Raw genomic sequence first — 23,666 nt, 5'->3', positions numbered from 1 at the left:
AAGATGATGGTCATAATAATGAGTGCAACAATAATGAAACAAAATACAATACAAAATATCACCAAAGTGATTTACTATCAGCTACTCTTTTATGGACATACCATAGTCAAATGGTTAAGAAGTTCACTTTGCAATCAATGTACATCTAGCTGTAAAAACTGTGTAAAACAGACCTCATTGATGCTGATACTGTGTAAAAAGCACTCAATCCACTCTGTAAAGTGGTTGACATTACGAAGAGCATCCTGCTATAAAAAAAACATACCAAAACTGGCAGTGAAGTCTGGTGTAGTCTTCTGGCTTGCCAACTCCAGTCAAACCATCCAAGCCATATCAGCATGGAAAACAGAAGTTAAATGATGATGATGTGTAAAACCAAATTTGATCAACATGATCGATGATCAAAGGCAAGTACTTTGAATTACATAATCCAATATATACTTTTTTCCCAAAGCTGGTTGTGCAATTATTCTTGAAGTGAAATTTGTGATAGGGAAAGGAAAGTAAAGTTAATTTTCATTTTTAAATAGAAAGAAAAGAGCATATGTATTCCTACTTCATATATGTGTGTGTTTGAAGAGTGGAGAGTGTTTAAAGTTTATGATAATGATAACGACAAGTACAACAAATGCAAAAAGTGAAGTTATTAGTTTAATGCTCAATGAAAGATTTGAAGAGAAAGTACCTTTGACATTTGAAACTGAATTTCTGTTTTAGAAAGTTAAATGCAAGAAAGAAGTGTAGAGGAAGGACTACACACACACACACACACACACATATATATATATATAATCATATTAGCAAAATTTAGAGTACCTTTTTCTTTTATTTCAAATTTTCATGTGTTCTACTTAAAAATTTTTGATAAAATTTAATCAACTTTTCAGAAATGAATAAGTAAATGAAACAAACAACAAAAACATACCTTTATCTTCTAAGAAGCCTGCATCAAAAGTTTCATATTCTATTCCATTCTATACTACACACACACACACACAGAGAAAGAGGCTAAACAATAACAGGGCAAGATATTAAACACGCAATGACTGCATGCATGATAATGTAATAATGTGTAACAGGGTATTAATATAGCTAGTAGCCAGAATATTAATTTCTGTGTAAAAAATAGAGAACAAAACAATAGTAGTAACCTTTCATCTAAAACTGTTACATCAGGCAAGCACTTACATGGTCATGAATGAGCTATTAAGTAACTTTGCTTCTGATTCAAAATTTGTGTAATAAGCATGTATTATGGCGAAAGGATATTTTAGACAGAAATACACACGCATATAAATGTACAACTTCATTCACTTCATAAAAGAAACTAAATTGGCTAATTACATCACTATATATTTGCATCATACACAGATGGGCATACGTACACACATGTATATACACATATATATATACTGCATGATGGTGATAGTGGTTTTTGTATTTTAAAATTACCACCAACATTATATTAACTAAAATCCATCAAAAGAGTGTATTAAATATATAGTAGAATACATTTCTCAAAAGACATTGTCAGGTAATTATAAAACACAATTGAACACAATTACATGGAGCATGTATATGAAATAAAAAAAAAAAAAAGCTTGTGCACGGATAAGATCTAAGCTCATACTGGCTTGCAGAACACCACACAGCCTTAAATAGCCATATGTAAAAATCACTGGGGGGAGATACCAATGCTACAAATGGTTGCAGATCAGAGATTATATAAGCTTGATTTACCTTTGTCTTTACAATTTGTTTTCCCTGTGACTAAAGAGCACAGGACTAGCTATCACTCTATAGATTTACAGCATGCTTATTCCCTATCTTGGGCTTTTATTAAGTTCCCATGCACCATTGCTAGATAGTTGCTGACCCAACTTGGGGTTTATTTGTCAATTAACAGGCCTTGATTTTGACCTGTTGCATTGCTCCTCATCAAGTACCTGTGCTGGTGACATGTAAAAGACACCCAGTACATTCTACGAAGTGGTTGGTGTTAGGAAAGGCATCCAGCAGTAAAAACCAAACCAAAACAAACTGGAGCCTAGTGCAGCTCCCCGGCTTACCAGTTCCAGCATGGAAAATGGAAATATGATAATGATGATGATAAAAAAGCAAGTCTGATGAGAGAGCTGGTTTAGTTGTTAATGACCCAATGATTTAGACATTTTTAGAACTCATTCAGTAAATTCCTATAAAACACATCTTAATAATCCATTTACTTTCAATGAGGTTTTGCATCTCACACAAACTTAAAAATGGAAAAGTTTCTGACATTGTTAGTATTCTGGTGGAAGGGTCCTGTTCAAATTCTGGGGAAACAGGATGAAGGACTTTTTATTTGTGAGAAAATGATACATTTCTTCTAGATTGGATAAATGCATTGCTGAAGGTGCAGTACAAAGGAAAAGGTGGTACTGATATGTGGTCATTGTAGAAGCATTTCTCTCCTCAGTGTTCTAGAGAAAATATTGATCAGAATTATTATGTGAATATACATGTGTGTGTATTTGTTTTGACTCAACATTATGTGATAGTTATAAACAAATGTCATCCATTTACAATCTTCCTTGGAAATGTTTGGCCATAGGTAAATATTATCTTGGTTGGAAACAAGAAAGATATCTGGCCAAAGAAAATCTGCTTCAATGAATCCATTTGACCCATACAATTATGGAAAAGTAGACGTTAAAAATGATGACACACACACATACACATTCTTTCTCTGGAAATAAATATTCCATGATGAAGGCATGTTCTGTTCTATTTCTGATTTCAAGGGAACAGTCTCTGTGCTATTAGTACATTCTGTGAAGAGGTACAGAGAAATGTTATAGATTCAGAAATCAGGCACATTTTAAACAAAGCAAATTATCCCAATTATTACTATCAATTGTTTATGCTCTTAATGTTTTGGGTTCAAATCCTACCAAGATCAATTTTGCCTTTTATCCTTCCAAAGTTGATAAAATCAAGTACGGGTTAGGTACTAGGGTCAATATAATAAGTTGTACTTCTCTCCAAAATTTGAGAGTCTTGTGTCTATGCTCGAAATCATTATTATAATCCTTAATTGCTTAGAAATCCCTAATACATTCTTCTAAGTTCTTAGAAGACCTTCTTCTAGGGGCAAATATTTCAATTCTATGTTTCTGACTAATACTTAATGGCAAATATTTATTGATGAATTAGTTGAATGGTCAAGATGAGTACCCATGATAATTTTTCATGGTCAGAAGAAAAAGATGTAGCAAGTGTGTCTAAGCAATTCCACAGTGGGCCCCACCACCTATATGGACAAGTATGTCTAGCCACCATTAGTTGAACAGTCTAAAACAAGGGTTTCCAAGCTAAGAGTGCCTTCACTGACATCCACCCAACTACACACTCTGTAAAGTAATTTCTAAGTTTAGTAGCATGTATTCCCAACATTGTTTACACAGCGTGTACATTCATAAAACCAATTTATTATCATTCATAACCAATTTTAAATAATAAAAATGGTGAAGAGTATTTGAAAAGTCATTAAATAACCAATTTTTAACAGATATAAAATATGACACATGCATACATACATCCAATATTTATCACTTGAAATATTGGTACATTATAATTTAGCACTAATAAAAACTGAAATTGATTCATTTTATGAATGCAAACATAGCAAAACCTACTTTTAAATTTATTTTACTAAACTGTGAGATTAACAAATAGGCATAATCTTCCAGTAAGTTCTCCTCTATTTCTTTTAAAATAAACTGTCTTTTCACTATGTAATACCTGAATAAAGACTAAATATTATAGTGCTGTAACTTTCAAATAAAACTATTTCATTTGTAATTTACTGATAAAAGAACAGCACATCATCAGGTACAGTATATTCAGTAATAAATAATAAGTATAGTCAGACATGCAATGACATGCACACATATACATACATAACTACCAAGTTGATGTTGCCTAAATTCCAATAAAAGAGCCTCGTTTCTGGATTGGAAATTGTCCCATTCTTTATCGGTGGGAAATTTCAAAAAATAAAACCAGAACATACATAGATATATAGATTTGGTAATACAAACAATGTACATTACATTTACAAATCAACAACCAAGGAGAAGAATAAAAGAAATATATGAATTTTGATTTATCTCATACCCAGAGACTCAAGTTTCAACTAGTGGCCATCCTCCAGTGAAAGAGCCAAGAAATATTATACTTTTGAAATATTAAACATATCAGTAAAAAAAATTAAAAAACCGTAAGTGAAGAAATTCTGGAAAATTTCTCCACTTTCTACATATTCTAGATGAGGGAAAAGCTGCCAAATTATGAAAATGATTTTTGCTATGTCTGTGACTTTATGACTGGCTTCGGCAGCTTGCCAGCATCATGGAGGCATGGATTGTATACAATTAACTACTTAAAATTTTAAACATTTAAACTCTTTCAACTCCTAAACCCTTCTCTTGACTCCAAGCCATTTTTCGACCCCCTGCACAGTTCTATCAAATGCCACTTTGGGAAACCCTGGTCTAGCCCAATAGTTTCCATCAATTCCTAACTTAGTGGCCAGCTGCCTCAAACAACCACTATACTCATCTATTCCTTTTGCCAATCTGCCCCAGACTGTGATACCATCTTATAATAATTCTGCTTGTCATTACATTACTTAGACCATCGGTAAAGCTTCCACATGATTACGGAAATAGAGGGAGAAAGAAAAGAGAGAGAGAAAAAGAGGGAGAGAGAAGCATGAGGTAGAGGGAATGTAATTATAACACTTTCACATGATTAGCTGAAGGGAAAGAGAGGAGAAAAAGAAAAAGAGGATAAGATGAAGACTGAGACAGAAAGAGGGACAAAGAAAAAGAGGGTGAGATAAAGGTAAAGAGAGAAAAAGAGAGAAAGAGAAGCATCCCTGACATGAGGTAGGGGGAACATAATATTTATTATATGGTTAAAAAAGTTAGTTGAAGGTAATGTTTTAGAGGAGGAGAGTTACAAATATAGTTTTAGCAGAGGGGTGATATTCTGATGGTGAGGTTAAAGAAAGGCAGAGAAAGGTGGTGGTGGTGGTGGAAATGGAGGTGGTGGAGGTGGTGGTGGTGGTGTTCAGTGCATAGTGAAAAGTGTATTTTTTTAAAAAATTGAACTAAGTTTTTTATATCACCTATCACTTAACACATGTGCATAAGTGCAATTCTGTGAAATATTCACACTTATTTACGTGGCAGATATATGCAATTTAACAAAAGGTTGTATCATATGTATGGGATATTTTTTTTGTTTATGGGGGAAATGAAAAAATAAGAGTGAATGTTTATTTTATAAGTGCTGTGTATTAAAGTCTACAAAATTGTATATATAAAGTGCATTAAGCAATCATTGTAACCATCATTTCTTTCATTTTTCAATAAGTAACAGACGAGTGACTATCTTTCCATACAGACACAATACAGGCTATGCTTTCAGGTTTTTTGGATAAAGTTTTCAAAAATAACCCAATAGTTTTACCATTAATTCTGTGAAATATTCACAGGTCCCACTAGTTCTGATAAAACAAGTATAACACAAGTATATCATAGAGAGACATAGCTTCAAAGCTTAACTAAAAGCAACCAGTCAAGGACGCTGGGCAATCCCAAATGCACTCAAGTTTATTTCCAAAGGTGTGGTTTCACAGCCACAGTAAAGGTAACTCAAACAAATCCAAAAATTGTGGATTCTGGAAGCCACAGTAAAGCAACTCTGTATCAAGAAAGTGATACAATGTAGAATGTAGAAGGATCGCTTCAGTTCCAAAATGTTACCTCTCTAATGCTAATAGCATAATAAAATACACTCAGAACAAGCTGTAAAGTAGTAGATGATAAGAAGGGAGCATCTCACCAATAAAACCATGGTTCACAAATTCACAAACAATAAAAATTTCTAATTGTGAACATTGGACTAATAATTAACAAGTTAGTGCTGTGCCCAACTGTGGAGTGGTTAGGTATGAACACCTCATGTGCTATCAACTGAATGCACAATTTGATTGTTAAAATCAAATAATTGCATTTATCAGGTGAACACACAAGCCAGATAGACTTCATACTCACCAGAAGTGAGAGTGAGAAATACTGTGAATATTAAGTCCTTCCTTGGGAAACAATGTATCCCTCAATACAGACTATTGATTACTGATAACACAATAAGAGTTACTTGAACCTAGAGAAACAAAACAATCTAATAAAAATGAAATCAAGACAATTTCTTGAAATTTTTTCACCTTTACTTTGAGAGTCAAAAGTAATGGTTGCTACAGTTTTGTTTTCTTTGTCTAACTAAGAGGGAAATTTTAATAAACTTTGAATTTTTGTGTAGAATATTCAGCTTAACAACCTTAAATAATTCTATAAGTACTAAGTAGAGTGGAAGTCACAGTATAAAATGTATGTGTAATCTCACTCCATGTTACTTTCACTCAAAAAACAAATCCCACTACACTAATGTGATGTACACATAGTAATATAAAAGATTGAATTTCAATTCCAGTTTAAAAACAAAATTGATTAACATCATATCCAATTTAAATTGCTTCCTAAAACATGCCAAATTTCTTTAATAATTCTTAATACAAATGAAGCACTCCAGAACTACCAGTAGGTTTTGAGATAATATTACACTGACCCAGTCTGGAAAATGCTGGCTACAATGTAAATGGATTCTCTGTTGGGTTGTGACAATGAATGTTCCAATTGTTCTGAATTACAACACATGTGGCTGTGTATTCCATAAATACTTATACTCTTAATGCAATTCTCACACAGAATCAGTGTGACAAGGTTGGTCCTTTAACAAACAAGAATAAATCATATAATTGGCTTCTACCCAAGTTCACTCAGAATGATTGATTTGATATGAGGCTATGGTAAAAAGAAAACCATTTGGCCAAGATGCTACCTAATGGAATTAGATCTCTGATCTTAACAACTCAGCTCTCACTATGTCTAGACTAGCCAGTATAAAGCTTGACAAACTGGCAGTCAAGTAACCTATTTGAATAAGTTGCTGACAAATGACTAAACTGTTGTTGTTATTTAGCCTCAATCAGTTCTCATACAATAGAACTCAGATTAAAGTCATTCAAGCCATGGCCATTCCATGTTTTTCAACTTGTGTAGAATTATATTACCTAATGTATCCTGTCTTTACTCTAAGACAGTAGGGCATGATTTGAGGGAATTTGGCTACTATTTTGAACACACTGAATGACCTAGACACCAGACCACTTCAAAATTTTTTTAGGAAAGGAGTAGAAATCAGTAAAGCAACTTCAGTATGAAGATGATTTTGTTTAGCTCCAGGCTTGACCTGATCAAACAGACCTATGATCAGATGTGTTCCAATCATGACCATCCTATCTTTTTGGATATTAAGGGCTACATAGTTCAATGTATCCAGCTATATTTAAGGGAGTAAGTAGGTCAGTTGTAATTTAAGAGAGACTTGGCTGTTATTTTTAGCAGGCTAAGCAACCACATAGAGGCCGCCTTGTTGTTAGACACGACTCAAAAACAAAAAGTGTTCTGTCAGCTTGCTGTACTAAGTCCAACTCCTCCAGTGGGTATGGATGGAATCTATTTTGATTCACTCATGAAACAATAGAAGAATCAACAACACAGAAAGGATTAAGTATCTTCCAATTGCAAACCAATGAGAGATTCAGCTTCAGCCCATACAGCTAAATCACCCTAAAATCACACCCTACTGTCTTAAAATTCCACACTTAATAGGATGAAGTTAATTTAGTAAATTCCTAAGGTGGTGAGTGAGCAGAATCAATAGCATACTGGACAAAATGCTTAGCGGTAATTCTTTTAGTGCTCTACATTCTGAGTTCAAATTCCAGCAAGGCCGACTTTGCTTATCATCCTTTCCAGGTTGATGGCTTGCCTCACCCCATATCAAAATTGCTGGCCTTGTGCCAAAGTTAGAAAGAATTTAAGAAATCCCTGTAAATTCTTGATTATTTTGAAAATTAATTAAAAAGAAAAAAGCATAAGTATTTCATTAGAGATATGGTAATGAAGGGACATAATGGATAATGAAGTCCTAGACATACCCTTAAAAGAACTGGGTAGTCACTGCAGGAATGCCTATGAATGTAACTCAGCTCAATAAGGTTAACCTGGAGCTAGGCAACAACAAAACACATGTCATTTGAAATGAGCAGATAGTTTCCAGTGGCTATTAACAAATTTAATCTCATTCCCAATATTTGCCAGCATGTATTTTATTTTATGACTGCAGGCCTATTATCAATTACCTGATGCTGAAGCATTAGAATATTATACGACTGTTTCTTATAGCCTCGTTACAAAGTCAATAATTAGAACGGAAGGATTTTTTTTAATTTTTTTTAAATCAATAAAATTTTTCTAAAGACTTTTGCTAATCATTTTCATAAATATTTCAACAACGCTTTTGATAAGTATATCAAGGAAGCTATTGCAAATCAGAAATTAATTAAAGGCAGGAAGTAAGATCATCAGAAGTACACCAAGCTTGGAAATTTGACAAATTAGCTGCTCAAAACAATAAATAAAGTTATAAAGAGATACAGATAAAGTCAAAGGAGATAGAACTTCTTACTTAGAGTTTAAAGGAATCCTGTAGCTATCAACATTCATCATATCTACCATTTAATAACTACTTCCTTCACCATATCACATAGGTTAAACTGTTTACATCTTCTGCAGGTGTTTTGTTGTAACTGGGGAGAGCATCTGAATCCTTTCTATATCAGTTTGCCTGAAACTGACTCTGGTTCTGTGATACAAAACCACCAGTTTTTAAAGTGTTTATATCTATATTAAACAACTTTCCATCATAATTTTGAGAAAGAAACATTCATCATGTTCCAAACATCAGCTTAATAATGAAAACATTAAGTATGTTACTAAACCATTCAAATTCTTGATTATTTTCATTTATTTTAAATGAAAATACAGGATAGTATATTATGTTATCTTTAAGGCATTTGATTTATAGAATCACTATGATATTAGAGAAATGCCTGATGATATTTGTTCTAGATCTTTGCATTCTGAGTTCACATTTTGCCAATGTCAACTTTGCTTTCTATCCTTCTATGATTGATAAGTTGATAAAAATAAAGTACCAGTCATGTACTGAAGTTAACTCCTCTTCATTTTCTCTCAGAATCATCTGATCTTAGTTATTGTCATTCAAGTAAGGATACCAGCCAGTCCAAGCATGAATGAATAAGGAGAAAGCAATCTCTCTCGTTGAGGTAAAAAAAAACCCAAAAAAGCCTTACTAGAGAAATAATCCAAAAGAACCAACAAAAGAAAACTTTTGTCTACCAGAGGCAGATATGGTGAACATGGATGGACTGATATGTAGGACAACTAAGGACTAAGAGGAATAATATATATCATTGGAATATGGTCACAAAAAGGTTCATTCTGAGTTTCTCAGTTCACCTAAATTAAGAGAATGCTGTCTATATTAAAAAGAGTATCTTATCAAATGAAAGATTAACCTCACAGCAGAATCTAAAACTAATTATTGATTTCCTACCTTGTGGAGCCAATGTGGCAGCTTCTACATGATTTTTGCATCTGCTAAAAATGCTAGCCAAATATTTCTTATATTACACCCTACCTTCTTCAAAAAGGGAAGGCCATATTGGAATAAATGTAGTCTTAGATATACTGTGTCTGAAAAAAAAATGGGATGATCACTGGGTGGAATGTTTTGATCATAGTTCCACTGGATCAGAGTTGAACAATAGCAACCTTATCAAGTTTGTCTGTTTTGAAGATCCTAGAAGTTATATTAGACAGCATCACTACCTTTTACAGAGCTAACCGGACAAATGTTCAGCTCATCAGTTAATAAAAATACATGGTGAAGGATAAAATATTATTAGTCAATGATTAATATTATTTTCATTTTTCTGACAAGTACAAGAGACAACTCAAAAAGTGTTCTTATTCTGACCTAATCAGTGAAGAACAGCTTTCATATTTATACTGAGTGACAATTGAATTACTAATTAAATGTACAAAATTGTATAAATGAGAGTGTAGGGAAATAGAATTGTTTGGAAATTAATTGGTTCTTCAGTTTGTGTGTTAAGCCTGGGAACCATCAACTGCATCTTGTAACAACAAATTCTGTTGTAGCAACTGTAAAAATAAAGCAATGTTCTGTTCACTTACTTTAGTCATATTCATCTTCTCATAGTCACATTTCATTCATACACTACTTGATGACTTTATTTAAAGTCCATTAATTACACTTCAGCACATTGTTAAAGAGTTTTAGTTAAAAATTAAGACAATTTTTTTTTATACTACACAAATATTGTTTTCGGAAACATTGATATTACTTGAGCCATTAGATTCATAAAATCAATGTAACTGGTATTCTCAAGACTGTGACAGACATTGTTAATACTTCCTATCATTACATTGATTTTACATATTGACAAATTTCTGAATTTTTCCTAAGGAATGGGTAGGAAAGCCCTGATAATCCCTTAGTGAGATTTGATGTTTAAAATATAATTTAGTTACAACAGATTCTCTTTCCTGAAACCTGTTTGTCTAGCCAATGCAAGACTGATAAATCAGATATGAAAATTATATTCATAAAAAAAGACTTTGTTATAGCTTTCATCAAGTTTATTAGCATTATATTTTATTTCAGATCCAATGTTATTATATGTGAATGGAAAGAAATTAAGAGATTAATTTAACAAAATTAAAATTTTACTGTAAATTTAATCAAGATAACTGCTTTCATATCAATCCCAAGTGACCCTGTTACGATGTCAATGCCTCTATTCTTTTATTAGCTTCATTCATCTGGCTGAGCAATGCCGAGCCACCACCTTAAAAATCAAAATTCTTTGGGTTTAGAAAAGCAAAGCCAATTAGCTCTTCATTATTACTGTTTACTTATAGAGTTAATACTCTGTGAAGAATTAACAAATAAATAAATGGATGGTTGAGTGAATAAACTTGTAGAAGCAACATGTTAACATTCAGGGTGATGTCTTCATTTTTTGCAGGAGTGGAAGAAAGTGCCGCCTTGTTTACACATGCCGAAGTAAAACAACTGTTCAGTTCGTTCATTTTCTATCTAATATTTATTGTATATAATCTGATGTGAATACCTTTATGACTGGGTCTATTTGATTACATCCAATACTTAATTACACATTACACCTGTTATATTGCACCAATATCAATATCAAAAATAGAATTGATTTAGTATCTGCAGCCTTTGGTCTCCCTAATTGGTATGTTTTGAAACAAGAGAACATCTCATTACATACTATATTCTGCATTTATTGATTATCTGTACTGCCTGCGATGTTATACAGTAGCAAATCATAGACATTTCTCTAGAATAACTTTGATACGTTGGAAATGTTTCAAATGGGATGCCTTTGCCAAATCCTTGGAGTAACCAATTTGAGGAAGTTGTTTATGCCAATTAATTAACACTGTAATAACCACGTGAATTAAATGGATCTTTTAAGGTCATAATACGTGTACAATGTTGACCCAAAAAATGGAAAGACCACAAACAAATAAAAAGACCTGGTAAAAAATGATCCAAAAAGATCTGGAGAGACTAAACATTACTATTAACAATGAACATTAAAATTACATATACATAGGGGCAGGCATGGCTGTGTGGTAAGAAACTTGCTATAGGTGCAGGTTATAAGCTTGCTTCCCAACCACATGGTTCCAAGTTCAGTCCCATTACACGGCACCTTGGGCAAATGTCTTCTGTTATAGCCACAGCCGACCAATGCCTTGTGAGTGAATTTGATAGACGGAAACTGAAAGAAGCCTGTTTGTGTGTGTGTGTGTGTGTGTATATATATATTAGAGAAAATGAGATAACAAAGCCAAGGCTGTGAGGAGTTTTCAGGACATTTATAAGGAAATAACCTTACAGCTGTTTCTAGGATAATATGGATATCCCTTCATCAGAGACAGTGTCAGAAGGTTAAATTGAGGAAATATTTCTGATCTAAATATTATGGAAAAGGAGGAGATAGGGAACATAGAGGGTAATATGACACCTTGGGCAAGTGTCTTCTACTATAGCCTCAGGCCGACCAAAGCCTTGTGAGTGGATTTGGTAGACGGAAACTGAAAGAAGCCCATCGTATATATGTATATATATATGTATGCGTGTTTGTGTGTCTGTGTTTGTCCCCCCACCATCGCTTGACAACCGATGCTGGTGTGTTTGCGTCCCCGTAACTTAGCAGTTTGGCAAATAGAGACCAATAGAATAAGTACTAGGCTTACAAAGAATAAGTCCTGGGGTCGATTTTCTCGACTAAAGGTGGTGCTCCAGCATGGCCACAGTCAAATGACTGAAACAAGTAAAAGAGTAAAGATATATATATATATATTGAAAGGTATAATGAATAAACGCTCCAACTGAACTCTTTTCTGGTTACCTTACACTATTTTTATATATTTATATTATTTTAGCTCCAATGCCTTAAATTTTTAGTCACTTTTATTATGCATTAATTTATTCCATATATTTTTCTTCATTCCACTTCATTCATATTACCCTTTTAGGTTTTATCACATTTTATTTGTGTATGTGTGTATATTTTATACGATTGGGATTTACCATTGGGTGTCCTGTTATTTTGATCAACTGGAGTGTTTATTCATTATACCTTTCAACTTATTTCTCCTTTCATCTCGGAGTCACCTGAGCACTTTCAGCTGCAGTCCTATTTTTATTTTTATTCTTATTCTTTGATTTAATGAAATTGCTTTTTGGTTTAACAAACTTATAAAATTATCTTCTTATATATACATACATATATATATATATATATATATATATATATATATATATATATATATATATATATGTATGCATGTATATGTTTGTCCCCCACCATCACTTGACAACTGATGTTAGTGTTTACATCCCTGTAACTAAGTGATTTGACAAAAGAGACCAATGAAATAAGTACAGAAAATAGCAGCTCAGGAAGAAAATTGTCCATGGGTGATTGGTATCAAGGAAGTAGACTGAGTTCAAGGAACACCCTAAGAACATTACCTGCTTAGAGATTCCTGATGATGATATTGAATCAAATCCTGAACAAATGTTGATCTGTACACGAAAAGTATCAGTCAGACCATGTAGGACCATATAAATTTTGGTTACTTTAGAAGTTAATGAAAGAACTTTTGAAATTGCCAAACTAGTCCTCAAGTTGTAAATTTGAGATCAGTTTCAATGACAGTTTGAAGATTCTTTATAGAATTATCTTGATCATCTAAGAGTTTTATCTAAATATCAAAATTCTTTGGTAGAAATTAAGTAGCCTTTGTGAATATTCTTCTTACATTCATAATATCATCATTTACAAAGGAGCCAAATATTCCATATGATTGGTGAAACTGTTGAAAAGAATGCTATGTCATTTCTACTACTAGTTATTAGTATTCAATGGAGAAATAATTTACATATTGTTCAAATTACCTACAAAAGGAACATGATGATAAACATATCTGTAAAGCTGAATACATTTCACAAATTTGATTGAAACCAACACAGTAAATGCTCGAATAGAAGACATTTAAATAAAACAAAACCTCATACACACATTAAAAAAATATTTTAAAAATTTCACTAAAGCTCAAATAAAAAATATCTTCTTTAAAAGTAAAAACTAAAAAAAAAACAAACAAACAAACAAACGTGCCTTGTATTTGACTAAGTGGAGACTAAAAATTACTCTATTAAAATCAAAATTACCTTCTATTTTGCTCAATTATGGCTGTTACTCTTTTCTCTTTCAAATTGGTATTTGGAACACCTAATATTTTACACACACACACATTTAATGTTTATATTGTCATGTTAGTATGATCTGGATGATGGAATTATTAGAGGCAGGATTCTATGGCCAGAGGATCTTTCTGTTGCCAGCCTTTACCTATTTTTAAAAATTTTATTATTTTTTTAAAGTAAGGGGTTTATTATTCCACAGGGCTTTGAAAATGCAGAGCCACCAATGATATCAACAAGGAATGTAAATATATCACAAGCAGGGACTAGGATAGCTGTGGGATGTCAATATTTGCTCACATTTGCATGCACATAGACCTATATATGAGGGGGGACTACAAAACTGGTTTTAAGGGTATCATGAAAGAGCTGGGTGGAGGCCCAACCTTCCAAGTTCTTTTTTACAGGGCTTAGAAAAACTGAGGGACTGCTGCAATAAGTGTGTGAACCTGATAGGAGAAGTTCAATATAAAATCATAATTTTTTACTCAAGGCCAGGAACTTTTCAGCACCCCCTTGTGTATATACATCCACCAACCAAATTCACTCACAAGGCATAGGTTAGTCCTCTGATATAGTGTAAGATACCTACCCAAAGTATCACACAATGAGACTCTATCTGAAACTATGCAAAATAAACTTCTTAACCCTACAGTCATGCTTGTGTCTAGACAATATATGTGTAAGTATGTAGCAAACAATCTCATGGATGGTATGCTAGTGGCCAATGCACATCCTCAAATTTGAAGTTTGCATTTGTCAACGGAAAAGATCAGGTCTCTAAGGTAGCAAATGAAACAACCAGATGCATCTAAGATGCTCTTTTGTTACATCTCTGGTCATAGAGAAAGCAGCAAAAGAAACAAATGCTAAGACATGTCTATAACATCTTCAGGAGTAGTCATTAATTTACATGACGTACACCTCTGACCGTTGCCATCTTTTTGAACAATCAGCAACCTACATCACATATGTGATTGCTATGGAGATGGGCAAAATACACAGATGATATATTTGTGGGAGTTGCTATGTCAAAGCAAGAGGAAGGTTGTACTATGCACAATATCATAGTTATTGGTAATGACAATGGTAGTCCAGTTGTAACAGCAGCAGTGAACAGTAAATCAGCAAAAAAACACTCTTTTATTGGTAATTTAGATGCTGAGCTGACATACAGATAAGTTCAATGATCATATCTCCAACTTGTAGAACTATGGCTGAACTCGCCAACACTAATTCATGGCCTTTTTCATAACAAACAGTTTTCGACAGTATTGCTGAACTTTTAGTCAATGTTTTATTCCATACAATGTACAAATGTACTACAAACAGATATACACATATAACCTTCAGAAGCAGAGCAAGAGGGTGGGGTCAAGGATGGTCAGTTGCCCTCTGGTGCAAGTGTGTTCCTTCACACCTGTACTGGAGGTACTGAGAACCCTTGCAATCTATTATGCTAGCATGGGTTAAACAAAGGGACATTTTAAGGCAGAATTTTCTGGTTGGATGCTTTTCTTGTCACCAACTCTTAAATGTTTTTCAGTAAAGGTTTCTTAATTCCAAAGATTTTTGAAAGCATAGAGTGAATGATCAAAATATCAACAAGGAGTGTCAACATCACCACCAGTGGGCCCTAGTACCGACAATGTGGAATATCAGTATTTACTCATACACATCGATGATGTGTCCTTTATCGATGTGTATGAGTTGCGATCTACAACTGGCCAAACAATGTGCTGGATTAAATCCTTCCAACTCTTGCAAGTATGAAAAGCATTATGATGATGATCATAATCATCAGCTATTTCATTTGGATGCTTTAGATTTTCTAAAACTGACATAAATATCTAGTTAGGCAACGATTCTTCCTTTTCTATTAAATTAAGCATCAAAACAAGTTGCTGTGAGAACTTCTTTGTGGTCACAAAATCTGTTATACTCCTGTAATCACAAGACACAGAGACACTATGCAACTGCTCACTGCACCTTTTAAAATAGGTAAGATACTATAGTCCTAGCTACACAATGCCTGAAAAAAAAAAAGATAAATATGGTTACCGCTACAAAGCCTTTGATTATAAATCTGCTGTACCAAGGCTGACTTGAGTCTAAATAACAACAATCGATGAGCACTGAAATGTATGTATGAGAGTGAATGCGTGTGTGGGAAGAAAGGACCGGACATATTAGTTAGTGCAGTCATGCAACAAGGGTGATAGGTGAAGGAGAGATGAGTAGGATAGGAATGTGTGGGCGGAGGCAGCATGACCCTGGTCATGCTGCTATAATAGTACTGGAGAACAGGCAGTGAGAGGAAACAGTATACCTATGGGCAAGAGGCTAGAGCATGTCTATGAGTGACTTTATAAGCCAATCAGTCAGGGAGGCCTTTCTGGGATGCAATGAATGAGAAGCAGAAACTATAACCAAGTTGCTACAAGTTGAAACTTGGTCTAAATACTTGCCACAATGTGAACTTATCTAATGATAGTGTTAAACCAGGTAGGGATTAAATCAAGCATCAAATAACAGATACAGTCCATCTCAGAGACTTCCATACAGTTTCTGTCTATTCAATGTCACAAGTTTGGATAAACTTGAGGATATGGTAGAAGACACTTTCCCAAGGGACCATGGATTGAGAGTAAATCTTGAACTACATGATGGTAAAGTGAACTTCCTAACCACATGGCAATTCATTCAGTCAAACAGACATTTAGGATAGGAACAGATCTCTATTTGATTAGGAGCTGCTAGATGTTGTAAAATCTGTACAATAAAATTAGTGACATTAAATAGCTTTTTGCTGAAGTGCCATTCTGCAGCAAACAAACATTATTCCAGATACAGACAAATCCAAATCCATGCAGTTCACTTAGATGTTATTTGACTGTTGTATAGCTCTATCCCCCACCCACCTCAAGTCAGCTTAACTGAGCAAACATCAAAGGCTTTTGGCTATGATCATCCCAATTTTTTTTCCAAACATATCTGGAACTACATAATCTAATGCAGCCTTCCTATTTGAAGACAATAGGGCATAGTTTGATGGGGATTAGGTTGATATCTTTTGTAAGGGATCAACAACAGCTATTTAGCTGTTTATTGATCTCAAGGCCAGCCCCTGATCAAAGGTATTCTAGCTATGACCATCCTTTGTTTTTCCCATGTCCAGAGAAATCCAAGACCACGTTATTCAACACATTCTTTCTCTAAGACTATACTGTGTGCTTTGATAGAAATTTATCTGCTATTTCTTGTAGATAAAGTCATCACCAGGATGACTTTTTCATAGGCATATGATGCTGACTGCTTAAGTGTTACAGATGTAACTGAACTAATACACAACTAAGCTCAGACCTGTCACATGGCTGAACACAAAAGAGCCTACTCATAGTCACATGACATACTAGAAAGAGCAGTCAAATCTTTCTTGGCAGAATCATTTGAATGTTAAGCTGTATTTGTTCCAACTCTCTGTGCAATGGCTTCAAATCTCACTGAAGTCAGTTTTATCTTTCATCAATTGCCCAATTTAACACCACCATACCGTTACTTGGTTCCCTGGATGCTTTCAGTGGAGTCCACTCTGTTGCAAGCATTTTTGGTTAAGTTTCTGGTTTGAGAATACCTTCTTCTTTCCTCCCATTAGTTTCAGGGGCCCTGTAAAAGGCCATGGGTATTGCCCTCTTTAGCTAAATAATGTAGTCATAAAAATTGCTAAAAAAGAAGATCAGAGAGGTCATGGCTGAAATGCTTTTCATCACAGGCCAGCTTGACCTGAGTTGAGCAAAAGCTAAACAACTCACAACAATAATGGATCTGTGAATATTGATTTCTAACTTAGAATACTACAATTCTGGCAAGAAGCATACGATTGATTAAGTGAACCCTTAATAGTTGATTGATATTATCTACCCTGGAAGAATATAAAACAAAGTTGATGTCAGCTTAATCTAAACCCAGAACCTAAGTATATCAGTGCATTTTGTCCTCTGACATGCTAAAAATAGCAACCAAATATTCCTCTATATCGAAAAATGAAGAGCATGTTGGATAATAAAGTTTCTGATGTGCAAGACTTATTGGACATAGGTCTGATCAATCAGGGCCAAACAACAACCGCTTTTATATGTAGATGATTTACATTAGATTTGATCCCCAACTCGTTCAATAAAAACAAAGTTGTGATTTCTCATCCTAGCAACTTATCCATTCTATGTCAGCATGGGATATATTTAGACAGATCATCAAGGGTGGTATACATCCTAGAATTCTGAAGGAAATAACTGAAGGTAGTACAAAGCACCGAACAATACTGTACCAAAAATTCCTAGAGTGATCACAATTACCAGAGCTGTAGAAAAAAAGCAAGGTTAGTACTATATATGAAAAGGGTAAGGTCAGAGTAAAGCGCAAAATTCATAACTGAGATTCTGAAGAGGGGACTTGGTAAAGAAACACTAGATTCTATGAAAAACAATTTTTCTTTTACAAATTGAGAATTGTTTATTCAGATATTAAAGTAGATTTAATAACTTTCTCAGTAGCAGAAAACAAGTGAGTATAATAGAGTAAATCAACACAGCATAATGTGATATCGAGACTTGGGAATACCTCAAGACTCACTATTCAAACTACTCCTTTTCTGTAACTTATATCAACGACTTACAAGGAAAGGTAACTACAAACCTATACCTTTTTGTGGATAATGTCAACGTTTTCCACATCACACACACTATGCAAGACTTCAAAATGACAGGAAAATGGAAGATTAGAGTAATACCTAACTAGTAACTTTTCCATCGAGACAAATGCAAACGAACGCCTTCGTTAGAAAAAATCAACAAGAAAAAGTGCTATGAAACTTTCATTCTTAAAGTGAATAAAGAAAAAGGTTTGGGAATTACATAAGATACAAAAAAAAATTGAAATTTGAAGACCATATTAGAATAATAAAAGGCAAGAATATATATACGACTTAACAAATGTATGGTAAGATTCTCTTTAAAATTATATACGTCCGATCTAGTGACCGTACAACGAAAAACGTATAGGAAAAAGTGAATTGGTACAAAGAAGAATTATTAAACAACTATATGGTTAGAAAAAAGTTGAGTATTTAGAGACGATGAGAGAAAAAACAAGACCAAAATAAAACCATTTACCCTAAGATACAGACGTGTAAGAGTGTGTGTGTGTGTGTATATATATATATATGATGGAAATGTGCATAACGATAAATAGGTGCAATGAAAAGGATTTATGTAACAACTTTATTCACCTCAGATACTTAGGGTGAATATGATGGGTAGGGGAAAACACCTGGAATCATCAAAAGTCTACATTCACCTTTAAAAATAAGTACAAATTTAGAATAATGTGATAGTAACTGAGAACATTAGTATATTTACAAATTCGTTTGTCGTATATTGAGAGCAATTAGGCATGAAATAAAATAGTTTTAAAGCGCACATGGTCTGGTGCTCCACTCGGCAAAAGTGTCGAGTCCGATATAGAAAGGTTCATTAATGAACATGATCTAGAGAACTAGTTTAACATGAATCAACGTACAAAGAAAGAAAGAAAAAAAAGACATTCATTTCTCTGACACACATCGCTTAAACGGAATATTTTGACTGAGAATGCTCTACAACTCATTAAAGGTTAAAGTTGACAAAAATCTGTCCGGGGTTCTCAAATAGTTTCTTGTGCGTCACTGATGTACTGAATATTTTCTGAACCACAAGTGTTTAAAATCAATGAAATACAATTAATAGTTAAACAGAATAAATTCAATCAAACATTAAATTATGAAACACAATTGAAAACTATTAAACTAAGCAAATTCACGAATATATACATCTTGACAAACCTTAACGTTTAACTTCTACTCTGATGTGTGGTACAGGATTTTTCTGGGGACCACGAAAAGATTTGTCATAGACCTTCACAGAGCAGCGTCCTCCATCTCACAAACACAGGTCCGTGTGAAAGAAATAAAACGTCAAAGAAGACTCCAGGATATACTGATACAAAAATGGCTCGGTTAGAAGGGCAGCGTCCATGACCCATCACAGGGTCTCCGAAATTCTTGGACACGAGTCATCGTCGGAGCGGAGACTTGGTCCGAATGTTTGTGAGAGTAAACTCTGCTAAAGGTACATATGGGACAGGTGATGATACTAAGCCAGCTGATGAATTAAATCAATCACCACAAAACAGGGCCGATTCCGCCGACAGTTTTCGTCTACCAAATTTCACATTGGTTTAAAAAGCTTTGGTCGAACCGAGACGGTGGTATAAGATAGCTGCTGGAAGTGTTATGCTATGGGATTGAACCAAAAATCACGTAGTTATGAAGTGAACTCCTCAAGCACAAACTCACATCTGCGCCGAAAAGATGCTTACGCAAGTTTCCCAAGAGGTCACCCATCTAGATACGATCGACAGTTGACGTTGCCTAACTTCGGTGATCGGACGAGAACTGGTTTTTTCAGCATGATATGGCCATAACTTAGGGAAGGTGCAATAACTGAGCTCAATGGAAAATTAGTACGGTATACAGAAGGATGAAAATCGGCAACATAAATGTATACGAGAAAAAAATAAAATTTAAACAGGTATGCATTGTATGAATAAATGGAAAAAATATGTTTGTAAATATATATAGAAGCGTGTTAAGAGGGAACACACGTTAAAGACTAAAAGAGATATGGAACGAAAAAAAGACATAAAACTGAATAGTATATATTGTTAAATGCAACGGTTAGTTCATTTGTGCGGGGCGGGGAACAAATTCAGCGATGTTACATAACAAGATTCTATGTAGTTTTGACTATATTAATTACGAAGTTTTCCAAAGATATCGAAAATGACCAGTAAAATTTGTTTAACAAACACAGAAGAAGAAAAGGAAGTAGATTTTTATAACATGTAACGCTTACCTTGAGAAGATTCTAGTCTTTCTAATAACAATAATAATTTACGAAAGATGAAAAGGTGGTCCTTTTTATTATTATTATTTAGGATTTCGATCTGATTTTGTGCTACTTCAGTTTTGACAAGCTTAATTTTGAATACCTCGAGATAAAAAAATCATTTAATTTTCATTAAAAAGCAATCCAGCGGTAATTTGGAAGTATGCATTACCATGCGGACAACAGAGACAGGAAAGAATAGAGCGAAAAAGGGGGTAGATTAAGAAGCAACAGTCGACTAAATGTTGACTTTGAGTATAACGGATGCCATGTTGGAAAAGCCCTTCCGGTGAGAAACTGCGGGAATCCACGCCACACGTTATGTGACGTCACATCGTCATGGTGTACAAGATGGCGACGGTCGGCTGCTGCACTGACGAGCAGGGTAGTGGTGCTATGGAAGATAGTGAAGAGGCGTCCAGCAAAGAACATAATAATCACAGCACGACGACGACGACAACAACATCAACTACTAACTCTCAATTAGTGGACGTTTGTAAGAAAAATGGTGTTGTTCTCAATTGTATCTTAGATGATAAATCGTGCCATGCTTCCATCACCGCTACCACTACTCGCACAATCGCCGAAGATGCAAAGAAGAAGCAGAAAGCAGCGACCAAATCTGACAAGAGTTCTCGGATTAATGGTAGTAATATCAATATCAACAGTAACTCGGCGACCAAGGGACTATTGCTAAATCAACCATCCATTCCGAATTTACGTTCAAGGAAAGATAAACAACAGCGACCGATTATTGAGTCGCCCCGTAAAAGGAGGAGGTCTTCTCGACATGAAAAAGCAGACCATCAGCAGCAGCAACTGTCGACAACAGTCTCAACAACAGAGAGGTAAAACAAACAAAACACATTAATAATAATAATAATAATATTTATAGACTTGCTTGTTTGTTAGTTTTTGTTTTGATTTCAGCTGTTGATTGGTGAATTATTTTGTTGTTCACATCATTACCGCGATTATTTGTAAATATCAAACAAGTCGAGCAATGCAAATGATTTTATGTATTAAAATACATAATCACTTTTTTTGCTATCTTATATTTACGTGTGATTGTATGAATGTATGTTGGTTTAAAAAAAAAATCTACAAAGTAGTCAACAACAGCAACAAGCTGACACGAGCATGGCTACTGAACAAATATTAAAGGTAACGTAGTGGAAGGGGAGTAAGACGAAAGCCTATACACACACGCTTGCTTCATTGTAACCGGTGTGTGTGTATGTCTGTTTCTCGGCGATACATTTGAACTTGCAGTAAATTGTTACACACGAGTTGTATTTATATAAATATCTATGAAGACGTTCGTGTGTATGTATGAATATATATATATATGTGTGTGTGTCTGCTAATTTTCATTAACAGGATGCTATGTAGAGTAACAGAAAGACAAGTGAATAAAATAGCTGGCAGTGATTATAATGTAGGCATTTTATTACTGAAGGGAGAAAAATCCATGTCTGGTCGTTTATGGAAATGCATTCATATTTATTTCATATATTGAAATCTTTCGTTTTCTTTTCCTTTTAATTAGCGCTTAATTACATTCCCCCCTCTCTCTATATTTGTTTTTTTTTTTGTGTTGGTGGTGGTGGGGGGACTTCGATTTTCATGAGGTTTAAAGAAAAAAATTTACGACAACAGCCTTAACTTATTGTTAACTTACAAGTTAGTTCGATTGACAACTTATATTTTAAGCGAAAAATGTTAGAAAATTTCTGACATATGCTTCACCATATACTGATCACATTCGTCCCCACCTCCCATTATCCCTTCGAAGCCTTTTTTATTTTGTTTTGATTTTTTAATTCATTGTTCTTTTCAATTTCGGTACTTTTTTTTCTTTTTAGTTTCTTTTCCCCATCAAGTTATGTGAAATTATATGTACAAACTGTTACATCTAAACAGTGGTGGTAGTAGTACGAAATTTTGAATGTATGTAATGTTTGTACTGTTAATGATTTGCATGTAATTTATTTGAAAAATCACCGAATCAGAACTAATTACATGCCTTAACGCCGATTTTTTTTTTTATCACTCGACACATGTGGTTGTACACTGCCATATTTGAACACTGTCTGATACCCAGAATGCTATTCACACGTGACGTCACTTCATTGAAAACTACAAACGGAACCAAATATAAAATTGTATTTTTTTTTTCAACATACATGCATATAGACATGCATGTATATATAATATATGAGTGTGTGTATGCGTTTATTCTTAGATGTTGTTTAGATTTCCTCTTCAAAAGTACTTGAGTATATTAAAGTATGTACTTGTACGTGTCTTTGTTATCGATTGGTATATATATATATATATATATATACATACACACACACATGGATCTCCGTCGGTTTCGGCAATAGTTATACCGGTTGTGATTGAAATTCCTACCCATAACGTAATTTGCAGGCAGTATCTGGTATAACGTTGGATGCAATACATCCGATGGGTTTTTACAATTTCCGTTTATAAAATTTCGCCTATTGGATTTTGGCCAACCCGGTGCTATAGTAAAAGATATTTGCTCAAGATGTCACGCAGTGAGAGACCGAATGTTTAAGAAACTGGCGTTGCAATCATGATTCTAGTTCGATTTCATTCCGTGGCATCTTGGGCATGTGTCTGTAACTTCGGGTTAACCAACCAACCACCCCCACATCCTTGTATACGTGTATGTATGTTTATGTATATGCACACAGACGTTCTCTTCCTTTCGATATATATACAGAACTGTCGTGCGAAGACTCAAGAATGGGTGAGTGCTTAATAAGTTCGCTTTGCAATCATGAGGTC

At 34.2% G+C, this 23,666-nt stretch overlaps 2 protein-coding genes across 5 annotated transcripts in view; one reads left to right on the top strand and one right to left on the bottom strand.

Moving 5' to 3' along the window:
• The window catches only part of LOC106878824 (uncharacterized), a 237,021-nt gene extending 215,898 nt beyond the window's left edge, over positions 1-21,123 (bottom strand). For 2 of the 3 annotated variants that reach the window (XM_089350842.1, XM_089350844.1), the window contains exon 1: positions 20,817-21,123. The gene's annotated coding sequence lies outside the window, so the exon portion shown is untranslated. Of the gene's footprint in view, positions 1-19,744; positions 20,472-20,816 lie in introns of those variants that run through there. The other variant, XM_089350843.1, reaches the window with a different exon arrangement.
• A 57-nt stretch (positions 21,124-21,180) lies between these two features.
• LOC106869369 (uncharacterized) overlaps positions 21,181-23,666 on the top strand; it is a 185,761-nt gene continuing 183,275 nt past the window's right edge. For both annotated transcript variants that reach the window (XM_052967147.2, XM_052967146.2), the window contains exon 1: positions 21,181-21,697. In XM_052967147.2, the coding sequence (XP_052823107.1) occupies positions 21,189-21,697 (509 nt within the window). In that variant the 5' untranslated portion in view covers positions 21,181-21,188. The remainder of the gene's footprint in view (positions 21,698-23,666) is intronic.

The sequence above is a fragment of the Octopus bimaculoides genome, chromosome 4 (assembly GCF_046866305.1).
Source record: "Octopus bimaculoides isolate indiv1 chromosome 4, ASM4686630v1, whole genome shotgun sequence".
In the NCBI taxonomy this organism is placed as follows: domain Eukaryota; kingdom Metazoa; phylum Mollusca; class Cephalopoda; order Octopoda; family Octopodidae; genus Octopus; species Octopus bimaculoides.
Note: the sequence above shows the minus strand (reverse complement) of the source record. Positions and strands in the feature narration are given on the sequence as shown.